Source organism: Tupaia chinensis, unplaced genomic scaffold (genome assembly GCF_000334495.1).
Source record: "Tupaia chinensis unplaced genomic scaffold, TupChi_1.0 Scaffold000448_1, whole genome shotgun sequence".
NCBI lineage: Eukaryota > Metazoa > Chordata > Mammalia > Scandentia > Tupaiidae > Tupaia > Tupaia belangeri.
In genome coordinates, this window is record NW_006159953.1 from 1,739 (window position 1) to 20,717 (window position 18,979).

Consider the following 18,979-nt stretch of genomic DNA (forward strand, 5'->3'; position numbering starts at 1 on the left):
AAAAAAAAAAAAAAAAAAAAAAAAAAAAAAAATTAAATTTACATATTAGCATGAACATTCAAAATGATGATTTATATAAGTATTTTCTTTACTGCAGCAGTGTTTTCTCAGGTGTATATCTGTCAAAAATCTTCAATTTTATGCTTTAAATTAGTTACATATAAATTATATCACAATAAAATTGATAAGTATTTTCACTGGTGACTGAAACAGGCTATTTACCATGATAGGAATTAATTTTATACTACTATTTTTTTTCTTGAGGGAAATGTTACTGAAAGAAAATACATCTGAAAGGCTTCATCTCATTTATCTATGTGTTCTAGACTATAGAAACTGACTGAATCAGGTCCTATGGTTACTAAGCATCTATTATTACTGAAAACATTGGGTACGGTATATGGCACTTAAGGGCTATTTCCTATCTTTATAACATAGATCTTATTGTTATGACCACATATGTAAGAAGAAAACAAGGCTCAGATAAGTCAAGTTACTTGTCCAGGTTCACACATCTAATGTATAATAGCAAACCCTAATGTGAAGTTTTATCTATATGATTACAAAATCAATTATTTTCTCAGCACATTTAATAAGAAAGCCCTTAGATGATCCTTTCTTAATAGGACGGGAAAGCAAAGCTCTTGCTGTAAAACCTCATTAATCCAAGAGACTGCAGGTGGCCTGGTGATTAAGGCACTAGACTCCCACTTGTCAACCATGGTTTGAGTCCAGACCTGGCAGCCTGAAAATCACACCAGCTGTGTGTGTGTGTGTGTGTGTGTGTGTGTGTGTGTGTGTGCGCATGCGTGCATTCCCCAAATCCCAGAAGAATGGAGGAGGAGGGACTGTGGTGTGACCACACACATCCCCCCACCCACACGGTGATTTCTCACTTTCCCTCTCCCTGTCTCTCTGGCGAGCACACATGACTAATGGCAAAAACCTTAAAAAAAAATAATAATAATTTATATCCAAAGTGCATAAAGTTTAAAAATGTGCAGATTACCTAGAAGTCTATTCAATCAACACTGAAATATTTACAAAATGTTAAAATGTACTATGAAGGGACCAGCAGATGGCATAATAGTTATGTCAACAACAGTTTGAGTCCTGGACCTAGTGGCTTAAAACTCACACTGGGCATGTGTGCATGCCTGCCCAAAGTCCTGAGAGGATAATGGAAAAGAAGGGATTATGGTGTGGCCATCCCCACAGGGGGTGATTTCTCAGTTTCTGTCTGACAAGTGCACATGCCATATAGCAAAAATCTCTCTTTAAAAAAAAAAAAGTACTGTGAAGATATAAAAGAAAATAGGAATATTCAATGTCGGACAAAAAATTACTACAAAATAATCTTTTCTAGTTAAAAAAAAAAAAAAATCAAAGGTGGGCTGCACCTGTAGCCTAGTAATTAGGGGAGCCATCCCATATGGCCAACTGTGGTTTGAATCCTGGCCCCAGGTGACTTGAACAACCCATTGGCGGTGTGTGCATACATGCCCCAAATTCTGATCGGAAGGAGAAATGGAGAAGGGACTGTAGTGTGACCACTCTTCATTGGAAGGGTGGGGGGGTGGTCTCTCTCTGGTTAGTACATGCATCCTTTAGCAAAAACAAACAAACAAACAAACAAAACATAAAAACTATTTACATTTCTTTCATCAATTTTCAAAACAATAGCAAAAAAAATCTTAATAATGAGAAAGAATTTACAACAGCATTCTTTGAAAGTGGGAAAAAATTTAGACTAGAGTCCAAAATAAAGTAAAATTAAATTAATATCACAATTTACTCTCTAAAAATCATTTGATGGTAAGTGGAGAAAGACACTGTTCTTCTCACAAGTAAAAAGAATATTATATATCTGCATATGTATATCTAGTGTAACTGGGAAGGAAACTCATGATGCAGTTTTGCATAGAAAAACAGAAAAATGTCAAGACTTTCACAATGACCTAATACACTAAATGTCAGAAATATTTTGTCTTTTGGTTGCTTTGTTGGTCTTTCTTCCTTTAGGGTTCAAAAAATATGTAGCAAAGGTCCAATTGCAAAATACAAGTAAAATATTACTATGGTTTCCCATATCTATGATTGTCTATAGAGTCTCACTTAGAACAAAGGTTCAGACTACAACTGTAAGTTCACTCTACCTGTTGAAAGAGTTCGATGTCTTCTGTCTTTTTAATTGGCTGTGGTGTTCCCTTCCATTTCAGTTGTGATTGCTTTTCCCAGTAATCTTTTGCATGCTGGATAAGATTGTGCTTTTCAGTAGCTGGAGGTATGACAACCCCCTCTGCTGCCAAGTACTTAAATATGACTTCTCGGTGGACTTTTTTACGCCTCAGAAGTTCTTCTATACTTTGACTGTACACTAATATTGCACGAATGGCATCTAGAAGGAAATTGCCAAGATAAATAGAAAATTATAAAGCATCTGTGAATTTGTCTGAGCTCAGGAGAAACTCTATCATTTAGTATTTATAAACTCTTGTCATTTACTGCATTTGCATGAAATGGTTATCATTTTTTGAAAAACAGAAAATAGGTTGTTAAGGGGTTTTTGTCCTCTTTGAAATTATTTTTGCTCTTTCAACTTCCCTATCTAAAACTTCTCCTGCCTTTCATTTCCTGTAAGTAATAGAGAAATTATATATTTTCTCTCAAAGAAGTGGGTTTTAAGAAAAAATTTGAGCCAAAAAAATTATTTTTTAAAGACTAATGTACCTAAATTTATATACCTCTGAAAAAAAGTAAAATTACAAAAAGATTACATGCCAAGGAATTTTAGTGCAATCTCTCCACTCTATAGAAAATCAAAGTTGAGAAAACATGAAGTTTCAATAATCATATTTCTAGGAAGTGGCAGAACTAAGTATTTTTAAAAATGTTTTAGTTTTGTATCAAACACACACCAAGGAATACCTTGAACATGTGTAAAGAATATAGAATGGCAATCCAAAATTCCCACATACACATCTTTTAGTTTTAGAACCTAAGACAGTTTCTACTTACTAGTATCTTTGAAGCCACCACTTCATCGCTCCTCAGCCAATACTATTTCTTCTTCTCGCCCACCTCATAGGGTAGCTACTATACTCAATGTTAACATTCCTTGCCCTTTTTTTTTTAACAATTGTCCAGCCTAAGTACATAACTCTAAGAGATATGCTTATTTTGGTATTTTTAAAATAGTCTATAAATTCAATCCATCAATATTTACAGTCTTCTACAGTTTTTCAATTGATATTGCTTCTTAGATTAAGTTCTGTGGATACCTGTAACTGTAGTTAATTAATTTTCACCTTGGTATCACTAGTTAATTACATGATTATATTAAGACTCATGTTTCTGTTTACAGACTATAATTGTATACCTTATTACAAGCACTTCTACTTTAAACATCCTCATACAACCTCCCAGTGCACAAAAGGGCAAACAGAATGAACATCACCTGGGAGCTTGCTAGAAATGCAGAATTTTGGGGCCTCCCTCCAAAGGTATAAAATCTCAATCTGTATATTAACAAGATTCCTGTGAGATGTGTCTAACCTACCAATTTAGGAGATGATGTAAAACTTATTTTCCAAAGTGGTAAATTGTAGTTTACATTCTTCCATTATTTGTCAAAGTGTTGCTTTACTTGATCACCAAACTTCAAGTTTGTATTTGTAATTGGCAATCTAGTACATAGAAAAGACATCTGCAAAGTCAACCTTAGTGCCCCAAAACTGATGACTGGGTTGAAAACCGAGGCACATTATACTATGAATATTACATAGCTATAAGAAACAATGAGATCCTATTATTTGAGACTTAATGTGCAACCAGCCAGCTTTGGAAAGACATGCACTGTATATCCCCATCCAAATTATTCTGAGTGGTATGGCAGAGGCTGAGAGACTTGAAAATGGGATGGAGAACATGAGTGTAAATGCTTGAGACTGTAAGGGGAAAAAGTGGATGGTAGAGAGTGGGTGATGGAGGGTAAGAGGGTATGAATTGCAAGGGGAGGAAACATTTGACAGAAAAATGTAAAAAGAGAAAAGTAGAACATGTTAAAAATATACACCTGTGTTTCTGGTTTTCATTTCACTGCTTTCTAAAGAGCTTAATATTTTTCATATACTTATTGTATTTTTTCCTGAGAAATATTCTATCAAATCACTTAAAACTTTTTGTATTGGTATGCTTTTTTTTTCCCCTATTTGCTTTTAGATTCATTATCAATTAAATCCAGCATTTTATCTATTACATTTTCAAATTCACAATTCCCCTGATTGTAAAATTGGCATGCAAGATACATAAATGCTAAAAAAACTACATAAGTCTAAAACTATTTTTTACTTAAAATTCTCAGGACTTTCTTCTCTGAATGTTCATGTTTGAAAGTTACAAATAACTAATTTTCTTAAATAGTAAAACTTAAACCTGATTTAAAAAAAAAAACCAGAAAAATATAATCTTAAAAGGTAGAATTTTTGGATAAAATTTAAGTCACATACCAATATAAAATTGTGGATATTTTACATTGTAAAGTAATATCTAGGAAATTTAAAATAAAACTAGCTATGTGAGACACAGAAAGAGATATCAAACGCTTTACATTTTTATATGGACTGGTTACAATCTGATTAATAATAATAGCCCTTGAAATCTACTCCATCAAAATGCATATTTAATGTCTCTAAAAGTCATTCATTCCTAGTACAAAAAATCGCTTCAGAAAAATATTTGTTCCAAAAGGATTCAAACTATCTGATTTTTTACAGCAAATGTTTTACACAAGAGGCTAATACAAAGTTTATGATATATTCTTCCTTTCAAGCTCGAAGAAAAAACACTGGGGAGCAGCTGACCCAAGTCAGGTGATCGAAACTGAAAGTGGCAAACACTCTGGTTCTCTAGAAATTTTGAAAAACGACGTACTCGGAATCCTTGAACCCACAAGCTTTTGCCCATAGCATTCGATGAGTAAAACTTGGAAGCTGCGCCATCGTCTGCACCACGACCTGACTCTGGGGCCCCAGTCCGCGTCCAGCTTCCAGGGCCTCGGAGCGGGGGCGGCGGCTGGGATTCGCAAGGATTCCGCCCAAACGCGGTGGGGGACGAACTGCAGCCGAGGGTGGAAACCCCAATACTCCCCTGCTCCCGCGACCCGATGTCAGCGTGAGATCAACGGAAGGCCAGACCCTCGGGGAGGTGGGTCTGCCTTACCTTGGCGATCCTCAGGCTGAACCAGGCGGTTGGTGACGGTGTCGCACAGGGCCATGATCTCTTCGTTGTCCAGCAGGCCGAGCAGGTTACGACAGCCCTCCATCTCTGTGTGGCTGAGCCCCGACATCTCGACCCCCGGGGAGGGAGAGGACGACACCAGTAATGTCGCCCCTTCGGCCCACTGGGCCCCGCGCCTTGGCAACAGACACCGGAAGTACCTTTCCCGTTCTTGGTCTTCTAAGTACCTTGGGAGTTCCAGACCCCTGGGCGGAAGTGGACGCAAAGGGGGTCAATTAGGAAACGCAGGGCCCTGATATGTGGTTCCGGGCTGGTCCGGGTGGCTCGAAGTCTCTTATCTCACTTACGGGAAGCGCCGCATTTACCAGGAGAACTTCGACCTTCCTTTTGTGAGGTAGCTGGTGGAAGCAAAATCCCTGCAATCCTCTGGAGTCCCTCCTCCAGAAGAGCGCCTCGGAAGGCCGCACAGGTGCCGGTGTGTGTAAGGCAAGCAGCGAACCGGCGCACCGCGAGCTCCCGTGATGCCGTGGGGCCGGCCCCTGCCGGTGGCTCCGCCCCTCGCGCGGCCCTGCCCCCGGGAAGGCTTGAACGGCCTTTGCGGCCGCTTCTGAGCTGCGTGAGCCGGTACTTTGATATTCTAAAATTATGTGAGGTTAAGTGCACATTGTATCAGGACAAAAAAATTAATTTAAGATAATTAACTCGTTCTATTCCAAGCCTGCCTGCCTTCCAGCGGACTTTCATCAAACACGCGGGATCCTTCTTTGCATCATTTGCCCAATAGGATCAATAGGTGACAATAGGATCTCATTGTCACCAGCTCGACGTTAGCCCAGGCAGTTTCACGCCGAGGTCAAGGTCAGAGTTCTGTTAACTGTGAGCAAGCTCCTTAGCCCTTTTGTCCCACTGTTCCTATCTCAAAGTGAATCTAATGGGGAGATTTACTGTAGGTTGGTGGAATTGGGATGAACATCATGCCTGGGCCTAGGAATAACCCTCTATTAGCAGTGACTAATGCAACAGCAGTCCAAAATTAGGACAGAGAGATAGTCCTGGTCTGCTGGACTGAAGAGTCAAACACATTGTCACTTGCCACTGTCTCTATTTTGGGAGCTCATATTTTAGATTAGTTAATATTTAATTAGGGTATCGCTGTTTGATAGCTGAAATATACACTACTACAAATTCACGTGACAAGAACATTTTAAAAAAACACAGAGACGAGCAGGGGTGGTTAAGGTGCTGGACTGCCACAGGCTGACTACCTTTTGAGTCCTGGACCAGGCAGCCCGAAAATCACACAGGGTGTCTGTGCTTTGTGTAGGACACTCCCAAGAGGAGAAGGGATTGCAGGTGTGGCCATCTTCCCCCATGTATCTCTAAACTAGTGATTTCTCACTTTCTTCTGTCTTGCTCTCTCCCTGGTGAGGGCATGGGCCCTATGTCAAGAACCTAAAAAAACAAAACTATTAGTCATGAAACACTGTAAATAAAGTCTTTAAAACAAGGCATTCGAGGGCCAACAACTGGCAGCTGTTGGTTGGTGGTTACTTGAGCTGGATGCCATATTGCTAAGTACCACAGTTGGAGTACTAGGCCCAGCAGTTTGAGCAACATGCGAGGTGCTTTGCATGCATACCCTAAATCCCGGGAAAAGGCAGAAATGTAGGAGAAGGGATTGTAGGGAGTTGTGGAGTAACTTCTTCCCATAGTGGGTGCTTCTCACTTTCCCTTTGTCTTTCTCTGGAGAGTGCCCAAGATCTTGGGTAAATTTAAATAAATCAAGGCATTTAGTAGCTGCCTTGTGATCAGCTGAGGTTTGAATCCCAGTCTTGAAAAGGCCATGGGGACTTTAGTGTACCTGTCCAAAGTCTCTACAGGATGGAGAAATGGAGAAGGGATTGCCATGCTCACACTCCACTGGGGCCACTTTCTCTCCCTGTTGCTCTCACAAGCCTAAAAGTCCTCTGGCAACAAAACAGCAACTATTTATATTTATAAACATAAATATAAATGAAGACTTTCAAAACTTGATTAATTTGCCAGTGAATATTATTCAGGGGTACCATTTACTCAACAGATACCAATTCTTCATTTTCCATTAGCAATTACTGAGTGCCTGCCATACAACTTATTGAAGAATCAGAGAAATGACAGGAACTCTCCTTCCAGGAGTTTTTAGGAGTGTTGCAAGTTAAGAGATAATAGTGCTCATTTATACTGGGTGTGGGACCACATGAAAGGTATGCCTAGCTTTGTCTTGCATTCCTTTATTGCTTCATCTTTTTTTTTAAAGAAATAATTTTTATTATGATTATTATTTTTAGTTGCTACAGGACATGTGCACTCCAAAGAGAGAGACAGAGAGGGGAGGTGAGAAAGCAAGCCTACATGTGCAGGACTAAAAACCAAGGTCAACCATGTGGGAGTCCCAGCACTTTAACCACCATGCCACCTGCTGGCCCTGCTTCATCTTTTTTTTTTTTTTCCAGAGGTTGCAGAGAGAGATACACAGTGAGAGGGAAAGTGAGAAATCACCCCCGGGAGGGATGCCATAATCCCTTCTCCTTCCAGGATCTTGGGCATCCATGCACACATGCCTGACATGATTTTGAAGACATCAGGTCTGGGACTCAAACTGTGGTCCACTATGTGGGAGTCCAACAACATAACTGCTATTCCATCTACTAGTTCATGTGCTTCATCTTTTTAAAAAAATGTATTGAGTACCTAAGTGCCTGCCTGTCACTGTTCTTTGTACTTGGGACAAATGAAGTCCTTTGAGGCTTGCATTTTAGTGGGAGGAAACAGATGGCAAACATGGAAGAACCTATATACTCTTACAAGAGATGCAATGGAGAAAAGAAGAGGGGGATGGGAAGGATGTTACTGTTTTATACAGGTTATTAGGAAAGGCCTCTCTATGTAACACTGAAGGAAAGAGCAAAGGAAAGTGAATGAACCATGGAAGAATGTTATAGGAAGAATCAACAGTAGAGGTTTTTAAGGAGATATGTACATGGCATGTAGATGCAAGGAGACTGGAGCAGCTTGAGCAAGGAGGAGGCAGTGAACAATGTGGTTAGGAGTTGTGGCCAAGACCAATGTGATGCAGTGTTTCTCATCATAGTACCATTGGTATTTTAGGCAGGATAAATCTTTGCTGTTGAGGTTGTCCTGTGCAGGATGCTTATCAGCATTCATGGTCTCCACCCACTTAAGTGTCAGTAGCACTTCCTACCCTCAGGTGTGGCAACCACAAATACTTCCAGATGTTGCCAAATGTTCCTGAGGGAGCAAAATCATCTTCCATCCCAAGTTGAGAACAATGGATACAGACAAACCTCTTAATGTGCTGCTGTCTAAATACGGTAACCATCAGCCACATGGAGCTATTGAGTTGTTGGAATGTAGCTAGCTCATCTGAGGAACCCTTTTTCAAATATGATCTGAATTTCAATTAAATTTCCATCAGTAACTACACATACCTAGTAGCAACTGCATTGGATAATGCAGATCTAGAGACTTGGAGGCCAGTATATACACTTTGGCTTTTATCTTTTACCTCTGACTTTCTGTTATTCTCACAATCTCCCATTTCAGACTCAACCCAATGATATCCTTGTTATCCATTCCTTCAGTTTGCCACATACATTCCCACCTCAAAGCCTTTGTTATTGCAGTTCTGCCTTGCACATTCTTCCCTCCAATATCTGAATGGCTCTATTTCCCTTAACTTTATTACATCCCTGCTCACAAGTCACCTTATCAGAGGCTGTTCCTCATCATCTTAATATCACCACCACATTTTCTTATACATTTTCTACCCATCATATTTTTCTCCTTATCACTTATACTGTGTTGCCTACCATGCAATTTGAACTCTATGAATAAAACATTTTTTCTCAGAGCCTGGCACATGGGAGGTATGTAACGAGTATTTGTTGAATGAGTTGTGAAACCATTGAAAGGTTTTATACTGGGGAATGACATGATTTGACTTGTTTCAAACAAGATCACTTTGTTCATGTGAACAACAAATTAAAGAAAGGCAAGAGTAGACGAAAGGAATCCAATTAGTAGACTACTTCAGTAGTCTGAGAAGATGGTGGCATGGATTAGCATGGGGGATATAAGTCAAGGATGGGTTGGCAGTGGTGGCACAGCAGTAATAAGTTCTATGATGCTGGGCCCAAGTGGGAAGGTCCCAGGTTCATGTCCTGGGGTCTCTTTGTGTGAACTGGGCATATACATGCATATTCTGGCTGGCTGCAGTTGGGGATTGACTGTGGCATGAGGACCTTGTTGAGAGGAACTGTTCTTTCTCCTCTCTCTCATGGAGAAATATAAACAATAAAAGATGACTGCAAAGTTTTAGTTTTGGCAACTAGAGTTGCCATTTACTGATAGAGGAACACTGGGAGAAGTAGGGGAAATAGGAGTAATCAAAAGATCAGGCATTCTGGAGAAAGTGGTGATGCCTAAAAAGAATTAAAGAATGAGGATTGGGAGAGAAGGAGGGTGAAGAATTACCATCAAAGGGAACAGTAATAAAAATACATAAAATAAAATAACATGATGAGTGCAAGTTAGCGTAATGGCTATGTCACTGGACTCCCATGTAGTTGACCGCAGTTCGCATCCCGGACCCAGTGGCTTAAAATTCACACCGGGTGCGTGTGCGTGTGTTCCCAAGAGCCTGAGAGGAGAATGGAGGAGAAGGGATTGCTGCGTGGCCATCCCCCCTGGGGGGGGGGGATTTTTTACTTTCTGTCTCCCTGTCTCTGTCTGTCTGTCTGGTTAGCACACACACCCTATAGGAAAAAAAACCTCTTCAAAAAAAAAAGATGAAGAAAATTTCAGCAAAATCATAATCAGAAGGCATTAGCACTAGGTACTTCAAAGACTTAATTCTTACAACCTTGCAAGAAAAGATGTCCCCTTTTAACAGTTGAGGAAATCTGAGCTCAGTAGATGTACTTAATTGGTGAGGCCTCCACAACTATAAAACCACCAAGCCAGAATTTGAGTACAAATGATACTCATCTCTTTACACTGTTTCCATGAGATCACATTCTGGTAGAGTTTCACTTACTTGCTACTTGTTAAGAGCAAAAACCATTCTCAAGAGCAGTTTAGAGTATTAGCTGTTAGTACTACAATATCCGTTCACCCAACAGTAGTTACTTGAATCTCTATCAAATTTGTCCTGGAAATTGAGTTTCCAAGAATTTAAGGGGAATAGTTTACTTCCTAGGGAGATAGTGAAGAAATCGCTGATTTAGATCTATGGCTTTCAAATCTCAGCTTCTCACCTGGAGTATTTATGAAAGGACAGATTGGTGTCCATCTGACCAAAATTCAGCATTTCTAGCAAGTTCCCAGGTGATCCTGATTCTACTGTTCCAGAGACCGACCACCTAAGAGTCACTGCTAGAAGGTAATGAAACATCAACCAGGTATATCGTATGTCTTCATCCTGTGTCTCTGTAATCACTGATCCTCACACAAGTGAGACCCTCTCTATTTAGATATATTAGATCTACCCATGCTCTAGACTTATAAGAGAAACTGCACAACAGGATGGATATATCAGTGTTTTAGAACGTACCTAATTTTTCAACTCCATCTGTATTAGTTGTGGGACTTCTATCAACTTTTCTTTGAGTCTAGGTGTCTAAAAGCTCGTGTTCATATTTACCCTGGAGATCTTTTAACAATAGAGCTAACATATATAAAGAACTGGTACACAGTAATTTAGGTAAAGTAGAAATATTTTTTTCCCTAGTGTTCAACATCTATCAATAAGGTGTGAACCTCCCTTCCATTTTCAGTTTTAGTCCATGTAATACAAGTCCATTTCAGATCTTGATATTTTGCCAAAACTTTTGTCCCTGTTACTGAGGATTTTTGTAATCAGTATGGATCTCATGCTATGAAAAGCAATTTTATTGGGTTAGCTTGGAAACTAGTACATAATAGTTACTTGCTTCCAAGAATATCTCAAGCTTTACAAAAGGAAAATGTTCTCTAAATCTTAGTAACTTTGGGTACTTTGATTCACTGCCCTGAAAACAGAACATGCTGGGTTATTGCAAAAGTCATGACATTTTTCTATGCAGAAATGTGTCATGCCTTTTCCAACAACCCAAGAACATATGACCATATAGGAAACTGAGAATCTACACTCAGTCCTAGATTAATTCAACTTTCTCAGTGTTTCAAAGCCAAATGTTTGTAATACATGTAAATTACTTGAACCCAGTACCTGTTCTCTCATTTGCAGTATTACCTCATTGCATCAAAAAAGATTCTTTTTGTACCTAAAACCCAATTTTTTTTCCATTTCAAGTTACAAAAATAGGGTAGGTTTTTTTTTTTTTTATTTCCCTTTGTTAGAGAACAAAAACATTAGGAGCTCTCATGTCCATGGAAATCACTTCTTGTTACAAATTACTGACTTACACATTCCCCCATTGAAATGCTTTTGTGAGAAGTAATTTTCATCATTATATCTTAATATTTTGCAGTAACTTCAGTCTTAACTTTTTGTTTTTGTAATTCCTCCAGAAGTTTATCTTAGGAAAAATGCCAACGTAGACAAATCCATCCAGCTGTCCTACTTTTGAAGAGGTCAGACATTCCCTTTGAAATCACCTGAAATGACCTAAGTAACCAATTTTTATTCCTATATATAGACATTAGTTAAAATATATCTAAAAATATGTATCCCATATACTTACTTTTCTACATTATATTTTAAAAATCACTAAGAAATATGAAAGTGTTATGATACTAATTGAAATAACCCATTCATTGATAATAATATATAGTGGAAATTTCTGAATTTACAGCTTAAGTATGATTCCTTTTTTAAAGCAATGAACACTTCATTACCAACAAGGACAATGTTTTATTGAACAAATCTATGTACAGTACAAAAAATTTATTGAAATGAGACACTATTGTTGATTTATTGCAGTTCAATGGCTCAGTTTTTAATCTGTACTCTTATAAAATGCAAAGTAAAATAATTTAACATTCAACAAGGAAGCACAAATTTCCTTTCTTGCTGAATCTGTAATATCTTTCACATATTAACAATTCCAAAATGCATATGCAGCATTTATTCATTCTGAAAAGGTGTTTTACAGTACCAAATAAATTAAAAAATAAACACTATCATCCCTTTTAGGTTTTTCATCCATACAACATCCATAAACCTAACGTGAAAGGAGTACGGCTGAACCTTCAGTGTGATTTGAAAAGAATCACATGTTCGATGTTACAAATTATCTATGCATTATATAATTGATGGTTTTTTAAAAAAGGAATATGGCTGAAGCCCAAAGTACCAGTGTCCTTGTCCACAGAGATTCCCCCTTTTCTACCTCTTCCATAATATCCGAGCAGCAAGTATTCAGATTTGCTCTTTTCTTGACCTTACTAACATATAGCAGAAAATTAGTATTTAATTTTTTAAATGAAAATTTTATTTAAAAACAAATATTTCAATCTTGGTCCATGTAAGGTAAATATATTCTCAGGAATAGAAAATAAATAAAGAAAAGGAGAATCTGAGGAATAAGAAGCTGCTTTCTTCTGAATCCCAAATTAGAAATGTTGGAAATTTATGCACCCCTCACAAAATAAAGTTTTAGAAGACATAATTAAATGTACACATTATTTCAATAGCCATTATTTGAGAAGTACATAAAGAAGAACGGTGTGATCAAATAGAATTTTATAAAATACTCCTTGATTTAGTTGTGTATAAGCCAAATTTGATCTTAGTTGGATTTCAGAAAGACTTTCTATTAGCAACACAAAAGTAGAAATAAAACCTCAGACTTAAGGATAAAAATTACAGCTGCAACATGTTTAAAACACCTTAATATGAACTTCAATATTAATGAAAATATAAATTTGTGGCCATGGATTTATGTCAGTGGTTTTAACTTACAAAAAATAAAAATGTGATAAAATGTTTGTCATTTTAAACTTTTGGAAAACGTACAAAGCAGAAATTATGTCAAAAAGACTTCATTGTCCAGATGAACTAGTTTCCAAACAGACTTTTTTTTAAATTAAAAGGCATAGTTTTAGAATAAACTGAATAGAACTCCATTATTACATTTTTAGTATCAGGAAGTACTGAGTTTTGTTTATTATCTAAATGTAAATGCCACAGCCTAATATAGGCTACATAATAAAACAAAGTTAAATTTGGTTGGAATGAAATTAATGATCATTGCATAGTAGTGAATGCCCATGATAAATAAACTTAAAAAAATTGAGAAATTTTATATCATCTAATCTATACAACCTGGAAATTATATTTAATAAAATCTGGATGCTACCTTGGAAGGAATATTCCTCTTCCCTAGTAACTTCATTTAAGAAGCTCTAATATCTGGGCTGGCCCCATAACACTGTGCATGGGGAGCCACATTCACACATAGGTAAATACAGTTTGAGTCCTGGGCTTGGCAGCTTGAAAAGCATGCCAAATGCATGTATATGCGTGCCCTAAATCCTGACAGGATGGAGAAATGGAGGAAAAATGATTGCAGCATGACCACACCCACTGGGGGGGGTGCTTTCCCTCTTTGTCTCTGACAAGTGTACATGCCTTCTAGCAATTAAATAAATTTAAAAAAAAGAAACTCAAATATCCTACTATTTATAATAGTAGCATCTGACCAGTTACCTGTTTTAAATAAAAACTTATCATCTGAAATAACTGGAATATTTGGTTGACACTGGTACACTAGTAAAAATTTCATTTTTAAATTTTAAAAAATTTCATTTTTAAATAATTTGCCTTTTCATTTTTGTTTTTATCCCATAAATTAACACACTATTAGGTAAAAGGAGTAAAAGCATCTTTCAATAATGGACAAGTCAAAAACATTTGAGAGGGTAATTTTTAAAAAATTTTATTGTTTAAACAATTTATTGACCATTAAGTTAAAATCTTCCTTAAGAAAATTACTGGTCACCAAGAAACAATAATGTATCGATATATCTTTTACTGTTCTTGCTGTGCACATTTTTGTGTAAATATTTCCTTTTATTTATAAACATTACTATTCAGATCAAATCCATCACTAATGAATAAAAAACATGAGTAGTATGGCTTATTTTGGAATTAACTCTCCTAACTGAATAAAATGAATGTATTCTCACCCTGATTCTTAGCTTAACATATTTTTAAGCCAGTTATTAATAGGACTGTTCTTAGATAATACACATTAATGTCTAAAGGACCTTACTATGAATCATCAAGCAATGTCCTAACACTATATACAAACAGAAATATCCCAGTGTGCTTTTACTATTATTCACATTGAAGAATTTGTAATTCAGTGTTTCTTTCAACCATGTAGCTTGTAATGATCTGAGATTCCTTCCATCTTTCTCTAGTTACTGACTGTCCTTTCATTTAATTGACACTGCCACCTTTCAAATATAACCAATCTGTATTACAAAATTAGAAAGTGGGGAACCAGCAGTTAGCGTAATGGCTGTCGCTGGACTCCGACGTAGTCGACCGCGGTTCGTGTCCTGGACCTGGTGGCTTAAAACTCACGCCGGGCACGTGTGCATGCGTGCCCAAGATCCCGAGGGGAGAATGGAGGAGAAGGGATTGCGGCGTGACCATCCCCCCTGGGGGTGCTTTCTCGCTTTTTGTCTCTATGTCTCTGTCTGTCTGGCAGACGCACGCGCCCTATAGGGAAAATCTCTCCAAAAAAAAAAAAAAATGAGAAAGTGGAAGGTTATATCAAGAGCTTATTAGCAAATAACTATTTCTTTTTTCCTTTTTAAATGATCAGTGCTGGTTTGCCAGTTATTGAATTTCAATCCAATTAATCATCTGGAAACAAGTTACAATCTTTAAAAGATAGCATGGTGATAAATTTTTATTTTCATTTATCAGTTTCTAAATCATATCACAAACCAAACAGAGATGGTTCCTAAAACATGTCTGACCAGAAGGGAGGACATAATATGATTATGCATGACAAGAAAATAAATCCCATTTATAGAATATTTTGTTTATTATTGAAAACCAGCCCCCCCCCACCTTTTGTATAATGTGTTAATTTTTCCCTTTTTGTAAGGCCATCATTGGTTTTTCTTTCTGACAAGTGCCTGAACATGTTTCTCACATAAGCAAAACTGAACATGCTGCTACTAATTATCATAAGCTTTTAAAAATGTGGTTTTCTGGATAACTGGTACTTTGGGGGTCTATAATAACCCTTTTGGAGTCTAAGCCAGCACATCTCCTCTGTGAGTTCATTCCAGAAAATGTGCTTTTTCTTTATCTTTAGAATCCGAGACCACTCTAAAATTAAGGCCATCAGGGAAATAGCAAACTGAAGATGCGTTTTCTTGTAGTGCTTTTTTCACACTACTGCTTGATTAAGAGATTTTTCTGAAATATTTTTATCAGGCACCTGTAAAACAGAACACATCTGTTAATTCAAATTTTATAATGCTCTCAACTGGAATTCTATCAGACTCCTATATATTGAATTTATACCCTCCTACCGAGTTTACAGCCTTGCTCATTCAAAGAGTATTAGTAAGTTATTCCTTGGCTGATTTTTTACAATTATTTTGCATTGTTTTACTTCTATTATTAGAGAGACTTAGCTTTACTGGATTTATATCCTGGCATGTGGATGAAAAAACATTTCCCTCAAAATACATTTAACTTGGAATGAAGAAAAACAAAAACCACTGATACAGCAGAAAATATGATCAAAGAGTATATAAAACCTGTGTTCAAGTTCTGGCTTCCACAAGTTCATAGGCCTATTTCTATGCAAAATACTTTTCATCTGCTTGATTTATAAAACAGGAATAGTACAGTCACTTCATAGTGATTGCATAGATTAAAGGAAATATAGGATAAATAATGTTTTACTATTTGTTATAAGGGGCCTTCAAAAAATTCATGGAAAATGCCTGTTATGAAAAAACTATGCATGTATTTCAAAACTGTTTATAGCAAAATAAGATCATACTTTAATTCCGTTTTCAACAAGCTCTTTAAAGTCCCACATATAAATGTTAAATTTTGAAAATCTCATACTTTTTGAAAATCTCATATTCTGTTAAATTTATGGCATTTTCTATTTTTACAGATATATCTGAGAAGACAGAAGACTTACTTTCATCATCTGAATCAAATCCAAAGAGTGTCTGACATTTTTTTTGTGCAAGATGAGCCTCAAGTGCTTCTGCATTACAGTAGGTGGTCAAGCATTTGCCACATCTTAATCTTTTCACTGGCTTTTTATAAACATTATCTTGATCAGAACAGGCATCTACTTTATCAGTCAGAAATTTTCTGCGTTTTGGCATACTAAGGTACCGTTCATCAAGGTAACTGGGAGGCAATGGTCGGACATACGGCTTTGTTAAGATCAAGCCATATGAAGTATGTTCACTTCTCAGATTTGGTTTGGAAGGTGCCTGAGATACTGGCAGGGTATTGTGTTCTTGTGGTACAACACTGGGTAACACGGAACCATTTTCTGTCCTGATTCTGTTTGTATCAATTTTCAAAACAGGATCTGACACGACTAAAGGTGTTTGCTCTATTTCACTGTGTCCATTGACTAAATCACTAATACTACAATTATTTTCAGAATTTGGCTCTGTATCAGGCATCTTTTGGTCTACCAAGCTTATATTTGAAACAGCGTCATCAGAATGTTCATTTCCATTCTGAATTAAACCATCTGTTTTCTTTTCTATACTTGCTATGTACGTCTTTGGTTCTGTAAAATCTTTCCTTGATTTGTTAATAAAAACTGGCAGATTAATAGTTTGTTTCTCATTACTAGATGAGTCTTTTTCCTGGTGAGTAGGATCTGAGTCTGTATGAACATCCCAAAGAACTGCTTCACTTGGTTGTGCAGATGATTCTGGTGTTTTACTTAAATAGTGCTGAGCTTCATGTTCATATAGCAGAGGGAGATCTTCAAAAAGCTCATGGCATTCTGGAAAACTACACTGAGCTTGAAATATCCTGTGACTCTTTGTATGTTGGGCAAGCTGGAATGGCAGCTTAAATGACTCATTGCAATTAAAATGCAGACAGAAGTACACATTGGGATAGCTATGTCTATTAAGGTGATCTATAAAATGCTGAGAATCTTCAAATTGCCGTTGACAAAATTTACATTTCCCTTTGCTCCACTTCATTACTGTTTGCCGCACATTTAAATCAGTCGGATGTACAGTCCTTGCATGTTTATTTAGAAATTCAATTCTTTTAAATATCCTTACACAGCCAAGAGCAGGGCACTTAAAGTTTCCTTCTTGATCTGTAGCATATATATCTTTTGGATGACACACAGTTCCATTGATTTTATGAAGTACTGAAGTTTCTTGATTCAGGTCATAATCATCTTCTTCATAATTACCTTCTTCATCCTCTTCCTCCTCATAGTCATCCACACATTCAGGTAAAGGTGCTGAGACATTATTTAAGGTGGCGCCAGGACTGCCATTTTCAATGATGTTTTCAGTAACAGCTTCTGGTACATTTAGGGGAATTTCAGTTAATCCATCCACATGCTCAGGAATGACTTCTTTGTTTCCATCACTGGATGCAGTAAGGGTATCTACTTCCAAATCCTTATTATCAGAATTCCCATTTTCAAATGAAACAGAAGAACTGGAATAATTTACTTCTTCCAAAACAGTGATTTCCTGATCATCCTGTTGAGCTGCAGCAATTTGCTGTCTTTGTATCTTCTTAACATGAGTCTTTAAATGCTTCTGCATAAGTCCTCTGTTTCTAAACTTCCTACCACATATTACACATGAAAAGCTGCCTTTTTTCTGATGAGCCTGGGCATGCCTTACAATGTGGCCACCAAGAAATTCCTTGTTACATAACATACACCGATGCCTTGGAACATTGTGATCTACTTTGGAAGTATTAAGAGCTGTAAGGTTTTTCTTTGTATTAGTATGACTTTTAGGTTGCACTCCATATATTTCATCAGGGTCAGTCTCTTCAGTGCTCTGATCTATAAAAATCTCAAGCCCTTCCTCTAGACCTTGCTGTTCCACTATCTTTTTTAGATTACCTGTAGAATTTTCCAGTGTACTTTCATTTAGAAATCTAACTGCTGATTTATCACTCAATAATGCTACACAATTTTTCTTAATCATTACAAAGTTCCAAAATTCAGGATCAAAAAACAGTCCTTTTTTCAAAATTGGAAGTAATTCAAAACGAACACGATTTTGAACACTACTTGTGCCTTCATTATATTCTTCATCTGGACGTTTGTAAAGCTCTTCAACAGTATGATAAGCTTCTAATGAGCGCTCAAGAAAAAATATTGAGAGTGCACAAATCCTGAGGATCTCCAAATCATTTGGCAAAAAATGTGCGATTGTCTTATAAATAAGACATTTAGTTTTGGGATCATCATGAAGGTCTAGTTGTAGAGCACAACCACATATTTCAACACAAATTTGCAAGCCTTCTTCTTCAACCTGCAAAAAAATAACAAAATTCCAACTAAATACCTTTAAAAAGTTATACTAACTTGTTTATCTTTTTAAAATATAACACTAAAATGAAAACTTAATAAACATAGTTGAATTTGAATGTGCAACTTTCCTTTGTTGATAACCTTGATTATTGTAATGTGTCTTTTTTTAAGAATAATCTATGATACCTGATATTTTAGATTCCATGTTAATT

At 36.9% G+C, this 18,979-nt stretch overlaps 2 protein-coding genes and 1 long non-coding RNA gene across 7 annotated transcripts in view; 1 reads left to right on the forward strand and 2 right to left on the reverse strand.

Annotated features, from left to right (window-relative positions):
• CUNH3orf38 (chromosome unknown C3orf38 homolog) overlaps window positions 1–5,745 on the reverse strand; it is a 7,241-nt gene extending 1,496 nt beyond the window's left edge. The window contains exons 1-2 of the mRNA XM_014590447.2: window positions 5,221–5,745; window positions 2,157–2,398 (exon numbers count right to left, since the gene is read on the reverse strand). Coding sequence (XP_014445933.1) covers window positions 2,157–2,398; window positions 5,221–5,347 — 369 coding nt within the window. The 5' untranslated portion in view covers window positions 5,348–5,745. The remainder of the gene's footprint in view (window positions 1–2,156; window positions 2,399–5,220) is intronic.
• Window positions 5,746–5,786: 41 nt separating this feature from the next.
• On the forward strand, window positions 5,787–16,485 carry LOC102475265 (uncharacterized). Of its 5 annotated transcripts, XR_001370887.2 has the most exons (5): window positions 5,798–5,862; window positions 5,956–6,096; window positions 10,546–10,678; window positions 11,809–11,909; window positions 16,395–16,485. It is a non-coding gene; the product is annotated as an uncharacterized LOC102475265 (long non-coding RNA). The 5 variants fall into 5 exon arrangements; XR_001370889.2 differs by lacking the exon at window positions 5,956–6,096 and having other exon boundaries at window positions 5,787–5,862; XR_001370888.2 differs by lacking the exon at window positions 5,798–5,862 and having other exon boundaries at window positions 5,908–6,114.
• ZNF654 (zinc finger protein 654) overlaps window positions 15,159–18,979 on the reverse strand; it is a 104,095-nt gene continuing 100,274 nt past the window's right edge. The window contains exons 8-9 of the mRNA XM_006155330.2: window positions 16,422–18,768; window positions 15,159–15,701 (exon numbers count right to left, since the gene is read on the reverse strand). Coding sequence (XP_006155392.1) covers window positions 15,694–15,701; window positions 16,422–18,768 — 2,355 coding nt within the window. The 3' untranslated portion in view covers window positions 15,159–15,693. The remainder of the gene's footprint in view (window positions 15,702–16,421; window positions 18,769–18,979) is intronic.